The sequence below is a fragment of the Corvus kubaryi genome, unplaced genomic scaffold (assembly GCF_017639235.1).
Source record: "Corvus kubaryi isolate FWS band 111438036 unplaced genomic scaffold, C.kubaryi_AGA036_p1.0 133, whole genome shotgun sequence".
In the NCBI taxonomy this organism is placed as follows: domain Eukaryota; kingdom Metazoa; phylum Chordata; class Aves; order Passeriformes; family Corvidae; genus Corvus; species Corvus kubaryi.
In genome coordinates, this window is record NW_024580667.1 from 28847033 (window position 1) to 28862182 (window position 15150).

The 15150-nt window shown below is 40.3% G+C and overlaps 2 protein-coding genes across 2 annotated transcripts in view; one reads left to right on the forward strand and one right to left on the reverse strand.

Moving 5' to 3' along the window:
* Positions 1–15150, reverse strand: part of GABRB3 (gamma-aminobutyric acid type A receptor subunit beta3) — a 200441-nt gene that overhangs the window by 179087 nt on the left and 6204 nt on the right. The gene's annotated exons all lie outside the window — the stretch shown is intronic.
* The window catches only part of GABRA5 (gamma-aminobutyric acid type A receptor subunit alpha5), a 55815-nt gene that overhangs the window by 26603 nt on the left and 14062 nt on the right, over positions 1–15150 (forward strand). Inside the window, exon 6 of the mRNA XM_042041144.1 lies at positions 519–601. Within this exon, the coding sequence (XP_041897078.1) occupies positions 519–601 (83 nt within the window). The remainder of the gene's footprint in view (positions 1–518; positions 602–15150) is intronic.

The window sequence follows — 15150 nt, forward strand, 5'->3', positions numbered from 1 at the left end:
AAATATATTTATACTTTTATTTATAAATATCTATTTTATGGATTTAAATAGTTACATCTACATATAAATAGTTACATCTAACATATAATAGTTACATCTACATATAAACAGTCTACATAGACTGTTACACTGTCTGTAACAGTGCTATACCCAGGAGTCAAATTCCTAGCCCAGTTGTAGTATGTACAGAGAGCAGGTAAGTATAAGGTACATGGCAGAAGCTCCATCACAGGAGTTTCATGTACTAATAAGAAAGAATGACCTTATGAGGACAGCCTACATAAATAAAATCATTTCATGTGTCTCAGGGTTACCAGATAAGGCCTCAGGCATGCACACAGAGTGGTCCACCTGGCTTATCTCACATTCAGTTTAACAGGGGGTGCTGTGATTTCAACAGGAGCAAGGAGCCGTCAGGAAAAGCGTGCTTGTGTCAGCATTCATGTATTGCAGTGAGGGCCCTAAAGGGAAAGCGCAGGGGAAAAAAAATGATGTGTTTTCTTTTTACTCCCCCACAGATTGACCATCTCTGCTGAATGTCCCATGCAGCTTGAAGATTTCCCCATGGATGCACATGCTTGCCCATTAAAATTTGGAAGCTGTAAGTTCTCTTCTGGAATAAGAACTAGAAAAATACTGTTTTCTGGCTTCTTATGTTCAGACATGTCTTGTACAGATCTTTCACCCTCCTCCCCAGCCCTCCCTTTTTCACACGGTTCTTTAGCATTCACCCATTCTGCCCCCCTTGCTTCTACCCTGCTGCTCCTTTTCCATAACTGCTTTATCTTGACTTACTGCTTTTCAACTCATGCCTGCATACTCCATGATAAACGGTGAGTTGATGGGTGATATGTCTTATATATCCACATCAAGCATAACAGCCACTGTTAGATGGAGTTCTAGATGCAGACAGCTAAATTGATAACTTGGTTTTACATTTGTAGTAAAACAGAGCTTTCAGTAGACTGATCAGATTGATGTGCAATTATTATGGTATTTACATGAATCAGACTGCAGTGCAATATCTGCATCACATATATTAAAAGAGATCTAGAATATTAAAAGAGTAAATATCTTTCCATTTGGCTTTAATAAATCCAGTCCTGTATCCTGTTACATGATATTTCATACACATGTATTTGTATATATGCACACATTATTCTAAACTGTATGCTGAACGATGATTTTGCCTCAATTCCAAGCCTCTAATCCACCACACTGCTGCCTTGCCAGAAGCTTACTTCAAAAATAACCCCAGGGAATCAGATGGTTATATTTAAAAACAAAGCTCTTAATTAAACTACAAATGAGGCTACTACAGTAGATTTTCTTTTCTTTGGTAATCAAATCAGAGTTTCCAGGTGCAATCATTGTCTCTGATGACTTTTGGTAATTACCAGGCAAGGCATTTTGCTAGCCCCTGAAGCCACCTAACTTCAGCATTTTGCAATGTTTTTCAGCTGTATCAATTTAGGGTCACTAATCCTAGCAAGATTAAGATTTGCCTTTATCATCTGTATCTGCCCTGATTTAATACTGACTATACATTGTCTTCTAGTGATTGTACTAAGAAGTAAAAACACTGTTTACAGTAACTATTACCGCATTACCAAACTTATGATGAACTGATTTCCTTTCCCTCTTCCAATCCAGATAGATTCTGTTTCATCCAAATAGCCACCAGTACTTTACAAGGTCACTACAGGTTCAAGTGTGTTCATTGACTTCAGCAGCATTAATTTACAGCAAAGCCAGTATAAATCTGAACGTCCGTACACCTTTACACTCTACTTAAAGAAATGTGTATGCAAATCACCCATTTAATTCCAAACTTGAAAATGGAAAAACATCTCACAGAAAACTGTAATTGTTTATATACAGGGAAAGAATTAATATATGCTAATATATAATTATATATATAATTAAATAAAGATTAAATAATTAATATACTAATATATATTCATATATATGGAAAGAATTAATAAGACAAAGAAAAAAGAAAAAGAAAAAGAAGTTATCCTTCCTGGAATTACATATCCTTTACTCTATCAATAGATGAAGTTACATCTGTTGATCTCTAGTCTAGATTACAAAACTGTTCCATTGTTTTATGAAATCTTGCAAAATATGTAATATAATACTAAAAGATACATATTTAAATGAAGAGCCTGATGCAGCAGAGATCTGAAGCTCAACCTTAAAGTTAAATGGATGTTTCCATGTATTAGTAGATTAGATGCAGTAAGGTACAGGTTCTAACTCTCCACCTAGTATGACAAAAAAAAAAAAAAAAGGCATCCCAGTCAAACATGTGAGTGCATGAGATAACATTACAAGCTACAAATGCTTAGAAGGAGTGCCCAGTAATCTGTCTGAATATAATTACATGTCCTGCTAGTGCCAAATGTGTTACATGTTAATCACGTCTTATCACACAGGTAATTTTAATCTGTCTCAAAGCCAGCACTAAAGGCTTGCATTTTAGGCCTGTGAGGGATGAATAGAGTTTTAGTTTATGCTCCTTGCCATTCTCAGAATAAAATCTGAGAATACTTTTATAAGGTATTACAAGTCACCTGTAAGTTCTTTCACACTGTGTAGACATGGAACCATTTGGTCCGTGCTAGCCACACCATCGGCCTCTGCAAAAAGTAATAGGGACAAGCTATAGACAATCTTTCAGCCTTGGGAATATCTGTATTACTGATCTTACAGCTCCCTAGTAATTTACTGGGATTTAATATGCATATGTTTGTACAAGTAGCAGCCAGTAAATCAGGGTTTATTGAAATAGTCCAGGTGTATCTTACGAGGGGACAATATTTATTCCCTATTTACAGCAGTAGGGGTTTGCATTGAGTCATCTCCAGGCTTGCAGCAAGACAAAGCCTACAGGGGAATATGATGCACAAGCACATACCCTTTCTGCTTTAGCTTTCCTCACTGTCTTTCCCCAAAGGGTTTCATTTTTAACGGTCTTCTTTCCAAAAAGGTTTTTTTTGAAAAGCCTCAAGGAATAGCATCAAAGTAAATGTTAAACACATTATCAGTGGAGCTGGGAGGGTAGAGAAGAAACTGGTGCTAACCAGTCTGAGGGTGAAGAGAGCAGGGCAGCGAAACGAAAGAGCTGGCTCACGGCAGAAAAGATGCAGCAGAAAGGATGCTGAGAAGTGATCAGTGTTGCAGCAGAGGCAGGAGCAGGTTATTAATTTTCTGGCTGCATGAGTGTTCACTATGTTTGCTATAATTCAGCAAGCAAGAGGCAAAAAGTGCCTGATGTTTCCTTCATTATGAAAGAGAAGAAGAATTAATCTTGCTTACAGAAATAAAGGTAAACGTTGAATTCTTATGTCCCATTTGACAGGCTTCTTGCTACATTAGAATTGTGGGAGATTTTATGGGCTAGGAAGCATTATATGTAGCAACAGAATATTTTGTAGAAATAATTAAAAGCCCGGTCAAATACACAAAATGTGATATAAAGTTACCTGTGCATGCCAGCAGCCTAGATACCTGCTGGGCAGTTCAAATGCCCACTACAGGGGTGGTATTTTTTAATACTCTATGGCACGTCATGAAAAGGACAGAAGTTCAGGGACAGCTCCTAATGAACTGAACAAAGCAGGTTTTAGTTGTCCTTCTCTTAAGTACTGCTCCCCACTACTCCAAGATGGCAAGATCAGGTGGGTCTTCTCCAGGAGGTACATGTATGCAGGTACTTTTCCTGTGGGATTGTATCCCTGCTAGGGGTCAGGATGCCTGTAGAAATTATCCTGCAGAAGTCTCGTTTAGAGGGAACTGGGGATGATGCGTAAGCACAGGCTCGAGGGTCTCTGCAGCAGGCTCTGCTCCCTTTGAATCCAGGGTGCTTGATGAGGGTGGCTGTGACAGTCTGTTCATTACCTCATGGTAGCATGGGAAGGGTGCTGTTCTATTCAATGGCCAAATTTAAAATAGCTTTCCATTGCAATTCTAGTGCTGATCTGTACTGTAAATAACTCTGTTGGTCAAACAGGATGTGATGAAAATTCCTGATGCCAGAAGCAGTTTCACTAGGAGCAAGCACTTAAACCAAGAAGTTCTATCTTACCCCCAGCCTATTTCTGGTGTGAGGAGGAAGAATTAGATAAAATAGCAAGGACATTAAAGCTTCCTAGCTTTAATGTTTCACCTCTTCCACTGACAGTTCCTAAGAATACATTAAGAGTATAATTTAGCACAGTTTCCAAATGCCCATGTGTCACCAGGTAGGTAAGCATCATCTCTAGGGCAGCTGAAACAGAGAAGTTAATTGACTTTCCCTAAGGTCATGCAGAAAATCAATGTCAGAAAAAGGATCAGACTCAACTTCTTTGGTTGGAGAGGCAGATGTCTAATCCACTAGACCATGAAGGCCTCTGCCCAGGCAACTGACTTAACTCCTAAATCTCATTTTACTGTGTTAATTATATCAGTGTTACCTAGCTCATGGAGTTGCCCTGAGGATGAATTAGTTAATTGCTGTTAACTGGCACTTTGACAATGTCAAATACTGTAAGGTCGTGTCTATTTATGACAGCTGTCTCTTGAAGACACAGTACCTGAGTACATGGAGTTACCAGATCTTGTATTGTGGAATGGATAAATACATGAAGCAGCTGCCCACTAGTCACTCAGCAGCAAAAAAAACACCCCATACTATTTTTAGAGTAAGTAGGGAGTTTAATGAATATTCTGAAAATAATGAGATCCCCAAGCACATGAGCACAGGAAAAAGAGGTCTTGTGTTTATTCCTGATGAATTTTAAATCGGCCACGAAGATGGCGAAGGTTGATCACTGTTGATCAACCAGTGAGCTTGCCAGCTGTTGGTTAGGAAACAATCTGTAGTGTCTGGAGATAGTAGCTAACATAGCTTATGTACATCTTCCTTTTTACACCTCAAACTAAGTCACAGTGTGACTTTTGATGAAGGAAGGTGCACAGGCTATTTCTGTAGCAGGAGATATGCTCAAATTATTTTCCTCTAATAAGCATGGTGAAGTCAGAGTAATGAGGAGACAGTAACTTCACCAATATACCAGGATTTTATTGCAACACTGAACATTAAGGCACTCACTGTTCACAAACTATCCATTCACTTGTAGCCACTGAGAAATTTCTCCAAAAAAAAAGTTATTTTAAGAAAATTTCCCTGATATTTCCTTACAATGCAGGGAAGGCACTGAGGTGAATGCTCCTAAAGGATTTTTTTCTTGATTTTGTACTTTTCTCCATTAGCACCTGCAACAGCTGCAGGAAAACTGCAAGTATGGAGGGAGAACTTGAAAACAGTGTCCTTCTAAACAGACTTTAATTCTGGTTTAGTAAAATGTGATAAAGAATGTATTTGGCCTCTCAAAACCTGTGTGTAAAAGTCTTGTATATGAATATAATTAAATGAATAATAAATAAAGAGAAATGTTAATTTTAAGAGACTTTGAAAAGTGGAAATAGCTCTTACAAAGCTTTTCATAGGTTGCTCTCAGGGACAGCTGGAACTGCAGTCTCATACGTAGAGGCAGAGCTTTTCTGTTACTTGTCCCTACAGCTGGATGGAAGAGGCTCCCTGAATCTATTCCTGAGAGCAGAGACAGCACAGCTTGTTGACTCTGCTGGAATGTGTTAGTGCCCTCCTTTTGAAAGGACACGTGGAGAGAGCCAGGGAGGTCCTCTGTGAAATGCTGAGCAGCCAAGTTCAAGACTAAGTTTTGATTTTGCAGTTTAAGGCAGAAGTCAGCTAATACGGAATGGATAGGTTTGGTGGTGGTCTGCTCACTGAGGTAATATCTCTTACCTTTTCCTAAGGTTTATCACTGCTTCCTTAGACAGCTCCATTGCAGTGGATGTTGAATGACTAAAATAATGTGAAGTTAGGTGAATACTAATACTAAATACTTTTAAGACATTTGATGTATTTTTCATCTCTCTCCTTCAACCCTATATGAACCCCAGCTACCAACCACCTCTTTAGTCGGCATACTTTTCCCCTAATTTTTAGCTGTTTAGAAGCTAGATCTCCAGACACAATGAAAGACATGCTTGTGACAGCATCAAAAAAGCAATGTAGACAACTGTCTTGGACCATTGCTGTAGTTCTACTTAAGTATAGCTAGCTATTAAAGCACAGGCATCTAGCCTGAACTAATTTTCTGTACAACCCTTAGAATGAATGGAGGGGGTGGAGACCACCTAATAGTATTGCTGTTCTTTGCCTCTGTTTTCCTTGGAATCATGGACAGATGACTTGTTGTGGGATCGTGTTGTTTAAAAAATTAAATCTTTTAGTGCAGAATGAGCACAGGGTTTTGGCCAATATCAAAACTTGTATTGACAGCAAAGCTCTAGGGAACAGATGAGACTGATCTGTGACAATTTCAGATAGAAAAATATGGCCCAGTTAGTTGTCTAGAGTCCCTCTATGGCCACTGAAAGAAATAAGTACTTCTGCAGTGAGGTTCATTAAAATTACTTTTGATACCTGCCTAAGGATGAGATGAATCATATTTTAGAAGTTCTTATTTTTCTGCAGTACTATCTCAGATGTAGGTAAGTGTATTATACCCCAGTCAGAGCAACTCAGAAGTTCATTTTTCTCTGCATTACTAGCTCAGAAATACAAACCCATTCTTTGTTCTGAAGAAACAGTCACTGCTGTAGATTAGTTAAGTGTTGCATTATATTGGTGGTGAGCTTTTGTATCTCTCCTAGTGATTATTTTAGCTATTTCTGCTGGAAGTCCCATTTTTCAAAGGATCTCAATGAAAGTCAGTAGGGCTCTTCAGTATAGAGATGACTACTATTTCTTCAAGCATCTTGTATGAACTGTGCTGTTTCTTCTGCATTGGGTACAGTGGATTATAACAACAGATACTTAAGCCTTCTCACAGGTGTTGCATCATAGCCTGTAGTCATTTCAGATATGCATGTATAGCAATATAGCTTCTTTAGTCCAGCATTTTGGGCAGTTAGTGCTGCCAGTACCTTCATCCTTGCATTGAGTCCCACAATCAGGTTGGAGCAATGCAGCCAAGAACACCCAAAGGGCAGGAAATTCATCAGCAGTGGTGCATAAAAGAAGATACTGTAATATTCAAGCATTCCAGAGATCTAAGAAGATTTCTTAACAGGAATCTACATAGAAATTAAAACACAGGGTTCTGGGCCTGGACCATGTGGTGGGTTTCTGCAGCAGCTGTTGTTATGGGGCCCCAGAACAGTCTGCATCAGAACTTGCAAATGAGTATGACCATAACTTACCACTTGTCTGGCAGGTTTGCCATAGAAGTCTACCTTTTAGTTTGACGAAAGGGAAAAGGGCTCTCTGAAATGATCAGATCAGTCAGTTTTTCTTCACCCATTACAGTGACACACATCCAGGACTTCCTAGAAAGGGCTGCAGAAACTGTTGGTATATCCTTCAAGCGCTTGCAGTCACTGTCACTATTTAACTTTTCAAAGATTTTGTCATATATACATGGTTACTGTATGTCTGCACTGAGATAATTTTTAAAATACATTAAAACAGCAGCCCAGCCCCCTGGCTGTGTGATGGCTTTCCCGTGGAACAGTGCCCAGCTCTGGGTCAATCACTGCCTACTTCTGGTCACCCACTGCTTAGAAGCCAGTGAGTTTTTCCCTCTTAGCTTCATACATAACACAGGGAAAAAGGGAGGTCAGAAAGAACAAAAGCTGTTGTCTTCCCCATTTCTCTTGCAGCCAGCGCTGAGCAGAGGCTGCAAAATTTGCTGACGTGCAGTGGCCAAGGGTATGAGTCCCTCCCAGCCCAGAGCAGTCTCCATGCTGGTAGAATCACCCTTAATGAAGCCCCTTTTTTTGGATAGGTAAGGAGTGCTTCCTGGGGGTGCCAGCAGCAACTTTTGGAGCAGCTGCAAAGAGTCCCTTGAGCAGCCAGCACTGAAAGCCGGCACTCCACCTGCCCTGGGAGCAGCCTCCTCATCATGAGGTGACTCACGTACTCGTTTTTTGGGGAAGAAAAGTTTGACTGGTGGTGGTTTTGAGCTCAAGGAAACAAAAGTTCAGGCAGGGGTAGGAGTTGGTGCGGAGATAGTCAGCAGTGGTGTTTTTATCTCACGTGAAAGCGGTCTAGACAGGATTGTGGCGGAGCCGTGTGGAGATCCGGGGTGCTTTGCTGATGGTACAAACATCAGCACATGTTTCCCACTCTGGAGATTACAGCCTAAATTTAAAGGCTGCACAACTGCCTGATTACAGGGAATCAATTTGAGTTGTCAGCAATAGAAAACAACACACAGGGACTGCTTAATATGCTTAAGCTTTCAAATGGCCTTTGGGTGTAAACCTGCAAAGACATTGCTGGTCTCATAATGCCCCAAAAGGCAGCGCCAGGCTTACAGTTGCCAGCCATGGATCATGGGTCTGTACCACTGGTAAATGGGATATTATTTGTAAATGTGACAAATGGGTAGTTACTGCTCCACTGCTTTACAAGCCAGGTTTTTAATGTCTCTTATTTTCTAAGGTGGCTGTTTCCATGGCTTGTAAGCATTTCATAAACATTTCTGAACTCATTCTCATGATCCCTGTGTGAGGTTGGTAGGTCTCTGCTGCCTGCATTTTGCAGGTGGGCATAAAGGAAGCAAAGAGCAATTACAGTCTCTTCTGAGCAAAGACAGAGTGGTTCATTACTTGCTTTTATTGCCTCTGTCGTTATGGGTCCCTAGGTTCAATTAGAGCTTCCCAGTGCTACTGCAGTACATTAATGACAAAATTACTTGCCTACGGTTTTTGGGGGAGGAAAAAATCTACAAGACACTGCTCAAACTTGGATTTCAGTTTCTAGTCTGGCAGCTCCTTTATGACACTTCAGTCTCTGGTGGGTCAGGAAGTCTTCTACCTAAATTGCTGGATCCCACATTAGCCTACTCTCCTGCACAGAGAGCCAAGCTAGTCCAAGCTGTCATCTAGTGCTGCTGCAGTCCCAGCGCAGCAAGCTTCTTCAAAGGAAACAGTTGTTTCATGTTGTCCCCCATGAAGAAACGAGAAGCAAAGAGGACTGGGAAGAAGGAAAGCCTAATAAGCCTTCTGTTTTTTCCCCCTTCCCCATCACTGCCACTGGAAGTCTCCTCATGGCAAGCCTGTGCTAGCAGCCAGCCATTTTGCTGAAAACATCCCAGAGCTAAATATGTCAGCAAACCTGGGATTCCTCCCTCCTACATTTTTATTTTTGTAGGATAAATATATACAGCTGAGCTGATTGCTCTCACCATCTTAGGGGAGAGGAGTAGATATTTTTAGGCTCAGGTTAATCTCCCCCTAAAATAGGTCAGTTGATGGCTATAAATAAGATGTTTTATTTGTGCACAGAGAAAATGAGATTGTGAGCACCTTTGGATCTGGGTCTCCAGAGGGGCTAGGAGGTGACAGTTCCCAAAGAGAGGATGTGTGCCTGGGTACTCTAGCAGAGAGCAGGCAGAATGGCAGTGCCTCTGGTCAGCAACAGCTCGCCTGAGAGAGGCTCCTTGTATCCATCACTGAGGCTGGGGAGATTTTATCCCCTTCTCTGAAATACAGGGCTGCACTGTGCCCCACAACAGAGGTCTATAATCCATCTTCTGAGGTTTAGATGACTGCACCTTTGGCATAGGGAATAAGTTCTTGTGATTGCAATTTCAAGGCAGTATTAAAGTGTTTGAATAATAACATTTCAGCCTGTTATCTCCACATACCTATTGATTACACATTCACACAGTGTTATTAATGTAGCAGTACTTCTGAGATTTGTAAATGTCTTCATTAAGGGATAGGATTCAGAAACAGAGGTATATATTTAGCTCTGTGGGTAGTTCCAATCACTCTCAGCTGGTTTCAGGCCATACAAATTTACAAGTGAGGGTCCTTTGAATGGTAAGCTCAGCAAATACACTAACTACAATAGCTGAGTCCCTGATGCCACTTAAGTGGATGAGAAGAATGTCTGTAGATTACAGTGAGGTAACAGTTTCATTCTATGATGTTACATGTGGCCAAAAATACCATGTTTGTGAAGGCACCCTCCACAAAAAGATCAATTGGAGTATTTTCTAAAATTCACTCTGCATTTCTCAAAAGAAACTCCAGTGACACTCCTACAGAGCTGGTTGTGTTAGCTTTGCTGATATTAAGTGGCACCTTGCAAAATGAGGGGACCACTGCAATCAAGATTAAGCAAAGGTGCTTAATCTTTGTAAAGGTACTATGGAAAGTGAGTAATGGTAGCAGCCACACTTTGGAGGATACTTTTGTTTGCCTTGCAAAAAGTAAATTAAATGTCTTAACATCATCCTCATAACCATGCTGTTTTTCCTAATGAAGCAGTTAATATACGTGCCAAATATTGTGATGGTAAATTCAAAGTTCATTAAATGTTAGTACAGCACTCAAATTGGCTGGCTGGTTTGGAATTACCACATGCCTGGCCTAGAAAGACCAACATAAGGTCAGAAACGTTCCTAGGATATTTAGCATTTAAAATATCATCCCAGCACATCCTACTGTTCTGTTGCTCTAGTCCTCTTACAGGGAATATTTATACCAGTCATTAAAGGGGGAAAAAAAGCATCAGAGGCTGGCATACCAGATTTTGACAAGTGCCATATGAAATGCAATTGTGTAGCCACCATTAAATTTCATGTAAAATCAGTTCTCAGGTTAGTTCTAGACTGAGACAGCTGCCACTAAACCTGAAAATAAAGAAAGAGGTTGTATTACAACTACTGACTGCAGTGAGAGGAAGAAACGGGAAGAGGAAAAAGAAGGAAGGCATAACACTCCCTAACAAGAGCTCTCAGATGGAAGTAGAAACCCTGGGCGGATGACCTGATGCTGCTGGTACCTTGGAGCACTGGATGAGTAACAGCACACCCTGTTTAGACACCTCTTTCAGTCAGCTCATGGCAGGCATCCCACAACACGAGTGGCAGAATTTAGTTGTCTACACCTACACATCTGCTTGCTGTTTGGCATACTCCAGGCTGCACCATGGAAAAACATTTTCTTTGGTACTTTTTTTTTTTTTCTTCTGAATGGAGCCTTGAGAACCTGCAGTCCCAAAACACACAGCTCAATTCAGTGTGCCTTGCCTGGTTTTTAATGCTTATGTGTCAGATTTCACAGCAAGTAGTCGCTCCCAGTTGCAATCCCAATGCTTGGGAAATAAATGCATCCCTCTTATTGCTCCCCCATGGTATGGGTGAGCATGATGGGGCAGGAAAGAGCTACTGTCACTGGTTGTCATTCTTAGGAGACATTCTGTGTTACTCTGCACAGCTCCTAGCTCAGGGCTCTTCTTAAATGCTGCAATAGCATCCTGTGCTGTGCCTGACTGAATTACTAGGACAACACTGTTCATTAGTATTTGTGTTACATCCATCATCAATATGACTGTGATTTAGTGTACCAACTTGCAAACAGTCAATTTATTGTATTAAAGCAGTCAGCAGACTTGCCTATGCTAATAATGAATCCCACCTCCAAAATCACAGTTGCTTTCAGTTTGGGTTTTTTTTCCTTTGCTTTATATTTTTGACCTCAAAGTCAGGTCATATTTAGACTTTTCTTCCATTAACTGGAACTTCTAAAATTACGCAGGACCTTCCACCTGATTTCTTGCTTAGAAAAGCCAAAGAAAATGGCTTTTGCAAAACTGTGTGTCTCAAAATGAATTTGACAGACATCTTCAGTTCCATGTGTTTCACCACCTTGTGCGTATAGTCTGTGCTTCCATTTCATTTCCCAGCCACATTTCTATTCCCACCTTTTCCTGAGAGGTGACTTATAAATTATATTCTGAAACAGCATCATTTTGATCTAACTTTCAGCTTTATTTTTTTAGCAATGATCAGTAGAGTATATTAGTGTTGCTTAGTAATGAAGTCTCTTGAGACCTGTCTGGCACATCCTATACTATTTCCTGCAGAATGTGATAAGAAGATCGAATAAAACCGTATCAGGAAAACATATAGAATACTACTTATGTTACAAAATATTATTTTTATTTTAAATCCAGGGAGGACAGAAATAAACATTTTAGTATGACTGGACTTTCTACTGCCTGTTTCACAGCCAGTGGTGTCCTATAATTTTTCATGAATATGCCCACGAGTTTAATCAGTTTTCATGAATAATTTCCTCCTTGGATGCCCTCTGTTGTCACAGACAATGATACTGTGTCATTCCAAAAAAGTTCCATTCTGAGAATTTAACTTCTACTCACATCTGGAGCCATTCTGAGTGCATGTCCAATCTGAGCTGCCCAATGCAAGAAAAATATAGACTTAGTGGAGAGAGTCTGATACAGGGCCACAATGAAGGGCCATTGAAAGGCTGGAGCATCTCTACTATGAGGGGAGACTGAGATCTTGGACTGTTCGGCATGGAGAAGGGAAGGTTCAGAGGGTCCTAATCCATCTATATAAATAGCAGGGGTTAGGGACTGAGAGATTAAGAAGAGGGGGCTGGGCGCTGCTCAGCAGCACCCACTGGCAGAATAAGGGCCTTATTCTGCCAGTGGGCATTAAAAAACATCAAATTCCATCTGAACAGAGGAAAACATGCTTTTACTGTGGGAGTGGCCGAACACTGGAACAGGTTGGCTAGAGAGGTTGACAGTTGGCTAGAGATATTTGAAGATCGTGGCGATATTAAAAACCTGACTGGACATGGTGCTGGAAAAAATGCTTTTGGTGTCCCTGCTTCAGCAGGCTGTGGGACCAGATGACTACCAGAGGTATCCACCAGTCCCTGCCATTCTGTGACTCTGTGTTACATGAATTTGTAGTCCCACGTATTCGTACACATTACACTTCTTGTCTGTGGTGTTTTTAAAATCATGCATGCTGTTTATCCATGTGCTGTAAACTCATGCCAGTTTAAATGATCAGTCTCAATTCTAATGATTTCAGGTCCCTGAAGTAATTTCCATGACCCTAAAATTCTCCCAAGAACAGCAGAATTCATCACACTATGGCAAAGTCTTTATTTTAGGCTCTTAATCATTTAATATGTGAATACATTTCTCTTAGTATTTTAATTGCTATTTTGCATTAAAATGTTATTTTTATAAAAAGCTATTTCCCCCAAGACCTAGACCATGCATATTTAGTACCATGTCTTGTTATTTTTATATTTAAAAGTGCATTTTTAGTAGATTTCTTTTTTTTTAATTTGCTCTTCCTATAGAATAATCTCATTTGTACATCAAGTCATTCTTACAAAGTCATTTTAATGGGAAATTCCAATTATGGAGCTCAAATCTGGCCTGAGTCACATAGGCACAACTGTTGACAGATGCTTTGTAATGGGCTACAAAGTATTCGTGCACAAACCACAAGAAATCCAGCCTGACTCTTAGAATTCAAGCTGGTACATGATGGCTTAGTAGCAGGGCTGTTTTGCAGCCTGCAGGAGTCTGAGAGGCTGTAAATCTGGATCACTAGTGAGTTATATAACAGCCTCTAAGTGAGTCAAATACATTAATGGTTAGATAAGATAGATATTTGTATGTGTATTCAAACCGTAATTATAATTTCTAAAAAAGCTGACAATCTATGCGCATCTTCCCCAATCAACAGGCTTTGACAGGGATTAGGAATACTCCCAAGATTAGGCAGTCTGACAATCCTTGTGGCATGTACTAAAAGTCACAATAATAAAGGCTTAGAATGTAACTGCACAATTGGAACGGATAAAATAGAAAACAAACCAGAAGTCATCTTTCTACAGTATCTCTTTAAGTTAATTCAGCAGCCAACTAGCATAGTTCTGAAAGGAAAGTTCCAGCCATGGCTTGTGGATAGATGGTCTGTTTAATTGTGGAACGTACCTCAAGCGTGCTGGATGGGCACCCGTACACGCTGCACAGGCTGTCTTAACATAACTACACAGGCACTGCTTTATGCTTCCCGTGAGGTCTCTCAAAGGGTTTAGGGGGTGTTTTGGAGAGGGATTCTTTGTTTCTCAATTATTTTATGCCCTGTAGTGCAGGAATGAAAACTTATTGGCAGATATCAGTGGTGATATTTTTCAGGGGTTACGGCTTAAAAAAACCAGTCCTAGAAATACATCTGGGTCCCATAGACTCGAAGTTTGGGTTCATCCATCCACATTTAGATTTATTTGACTTAAGGTGACAAGAAACACTCTTCCCCACCACCACTTTTTTTGTTCCCTGGAGTTTCTTTCAGATATGGAGGAGAAAGAAAAGTGAAAAAGGAGAGTATCTCTCAGTAGCCACAGCTGCCACCACTGCCCTGTGGTGGGGGCAGTGGCAGGAGAAAACTCCCTGTTTGCGAGTTGCTTTTTGGAATGGAAGGGAGGATTCTGCACTGCTCACACAGTTTCATTTGCAAATGAAAACAGGGCTGTCCTCAATGCCAAGGCAAATGTCTGGGATCCTCCAGGTCTTACTCACTAACTGCTGTGCTTTGCTAGACTTTTTCTTAATGTAATTCCTCTCTGGTTGTGGTCTCTCCCCTGCCCACAGTTCACTGGCATAATAAATGCCATTTCAGGCTTTCCTTGCCAGACATACAGGAGCAGGACAAGTGTGGGAGAAGAGCAAGGCACATCTTCACTGTTTGTATATTGTGTGGTGTATGTTGGATGCTAGAATGTAGAAAAATAGATCTGCTCATCAATAAATATATAAGAGAAGATGATATTTCTTTCATCATTCTGATAGGTGATAAGCCTGTAGCCATTTATCAACTGTCCAGGAGAAATAAATGTCTGTTGTCATTTTCTCACATTTAATAACATTATACTTTGTAATTTTAGCTGTTCATCTCAACTGCTATCTTTTGTTTTATTTTTCAAAGAAGTTAGCTTAGAAGAGAAAGGATGCTTTAATGAGGCTTCCTCCTTTCTTTGACAAGATAAAAAAATGATTGTAAAGAACACAAGATTAATTATTTGGATTCATAAATCCAGAACACATGCACTTGCTTAAAGTAGAATAAACACCAAGCAGTCTCACTTGGATTTGCAGTGGCTTTGAAGTTGAGTTTGCTTTTGCAAAACTACCAGCATCATTTTCTCAGTTTGCTATCCCAGATCTGCTGCTACCTTTTTCTATCACCCTTTGGGAGACATCCCCACCCTGTGTGTCATGTA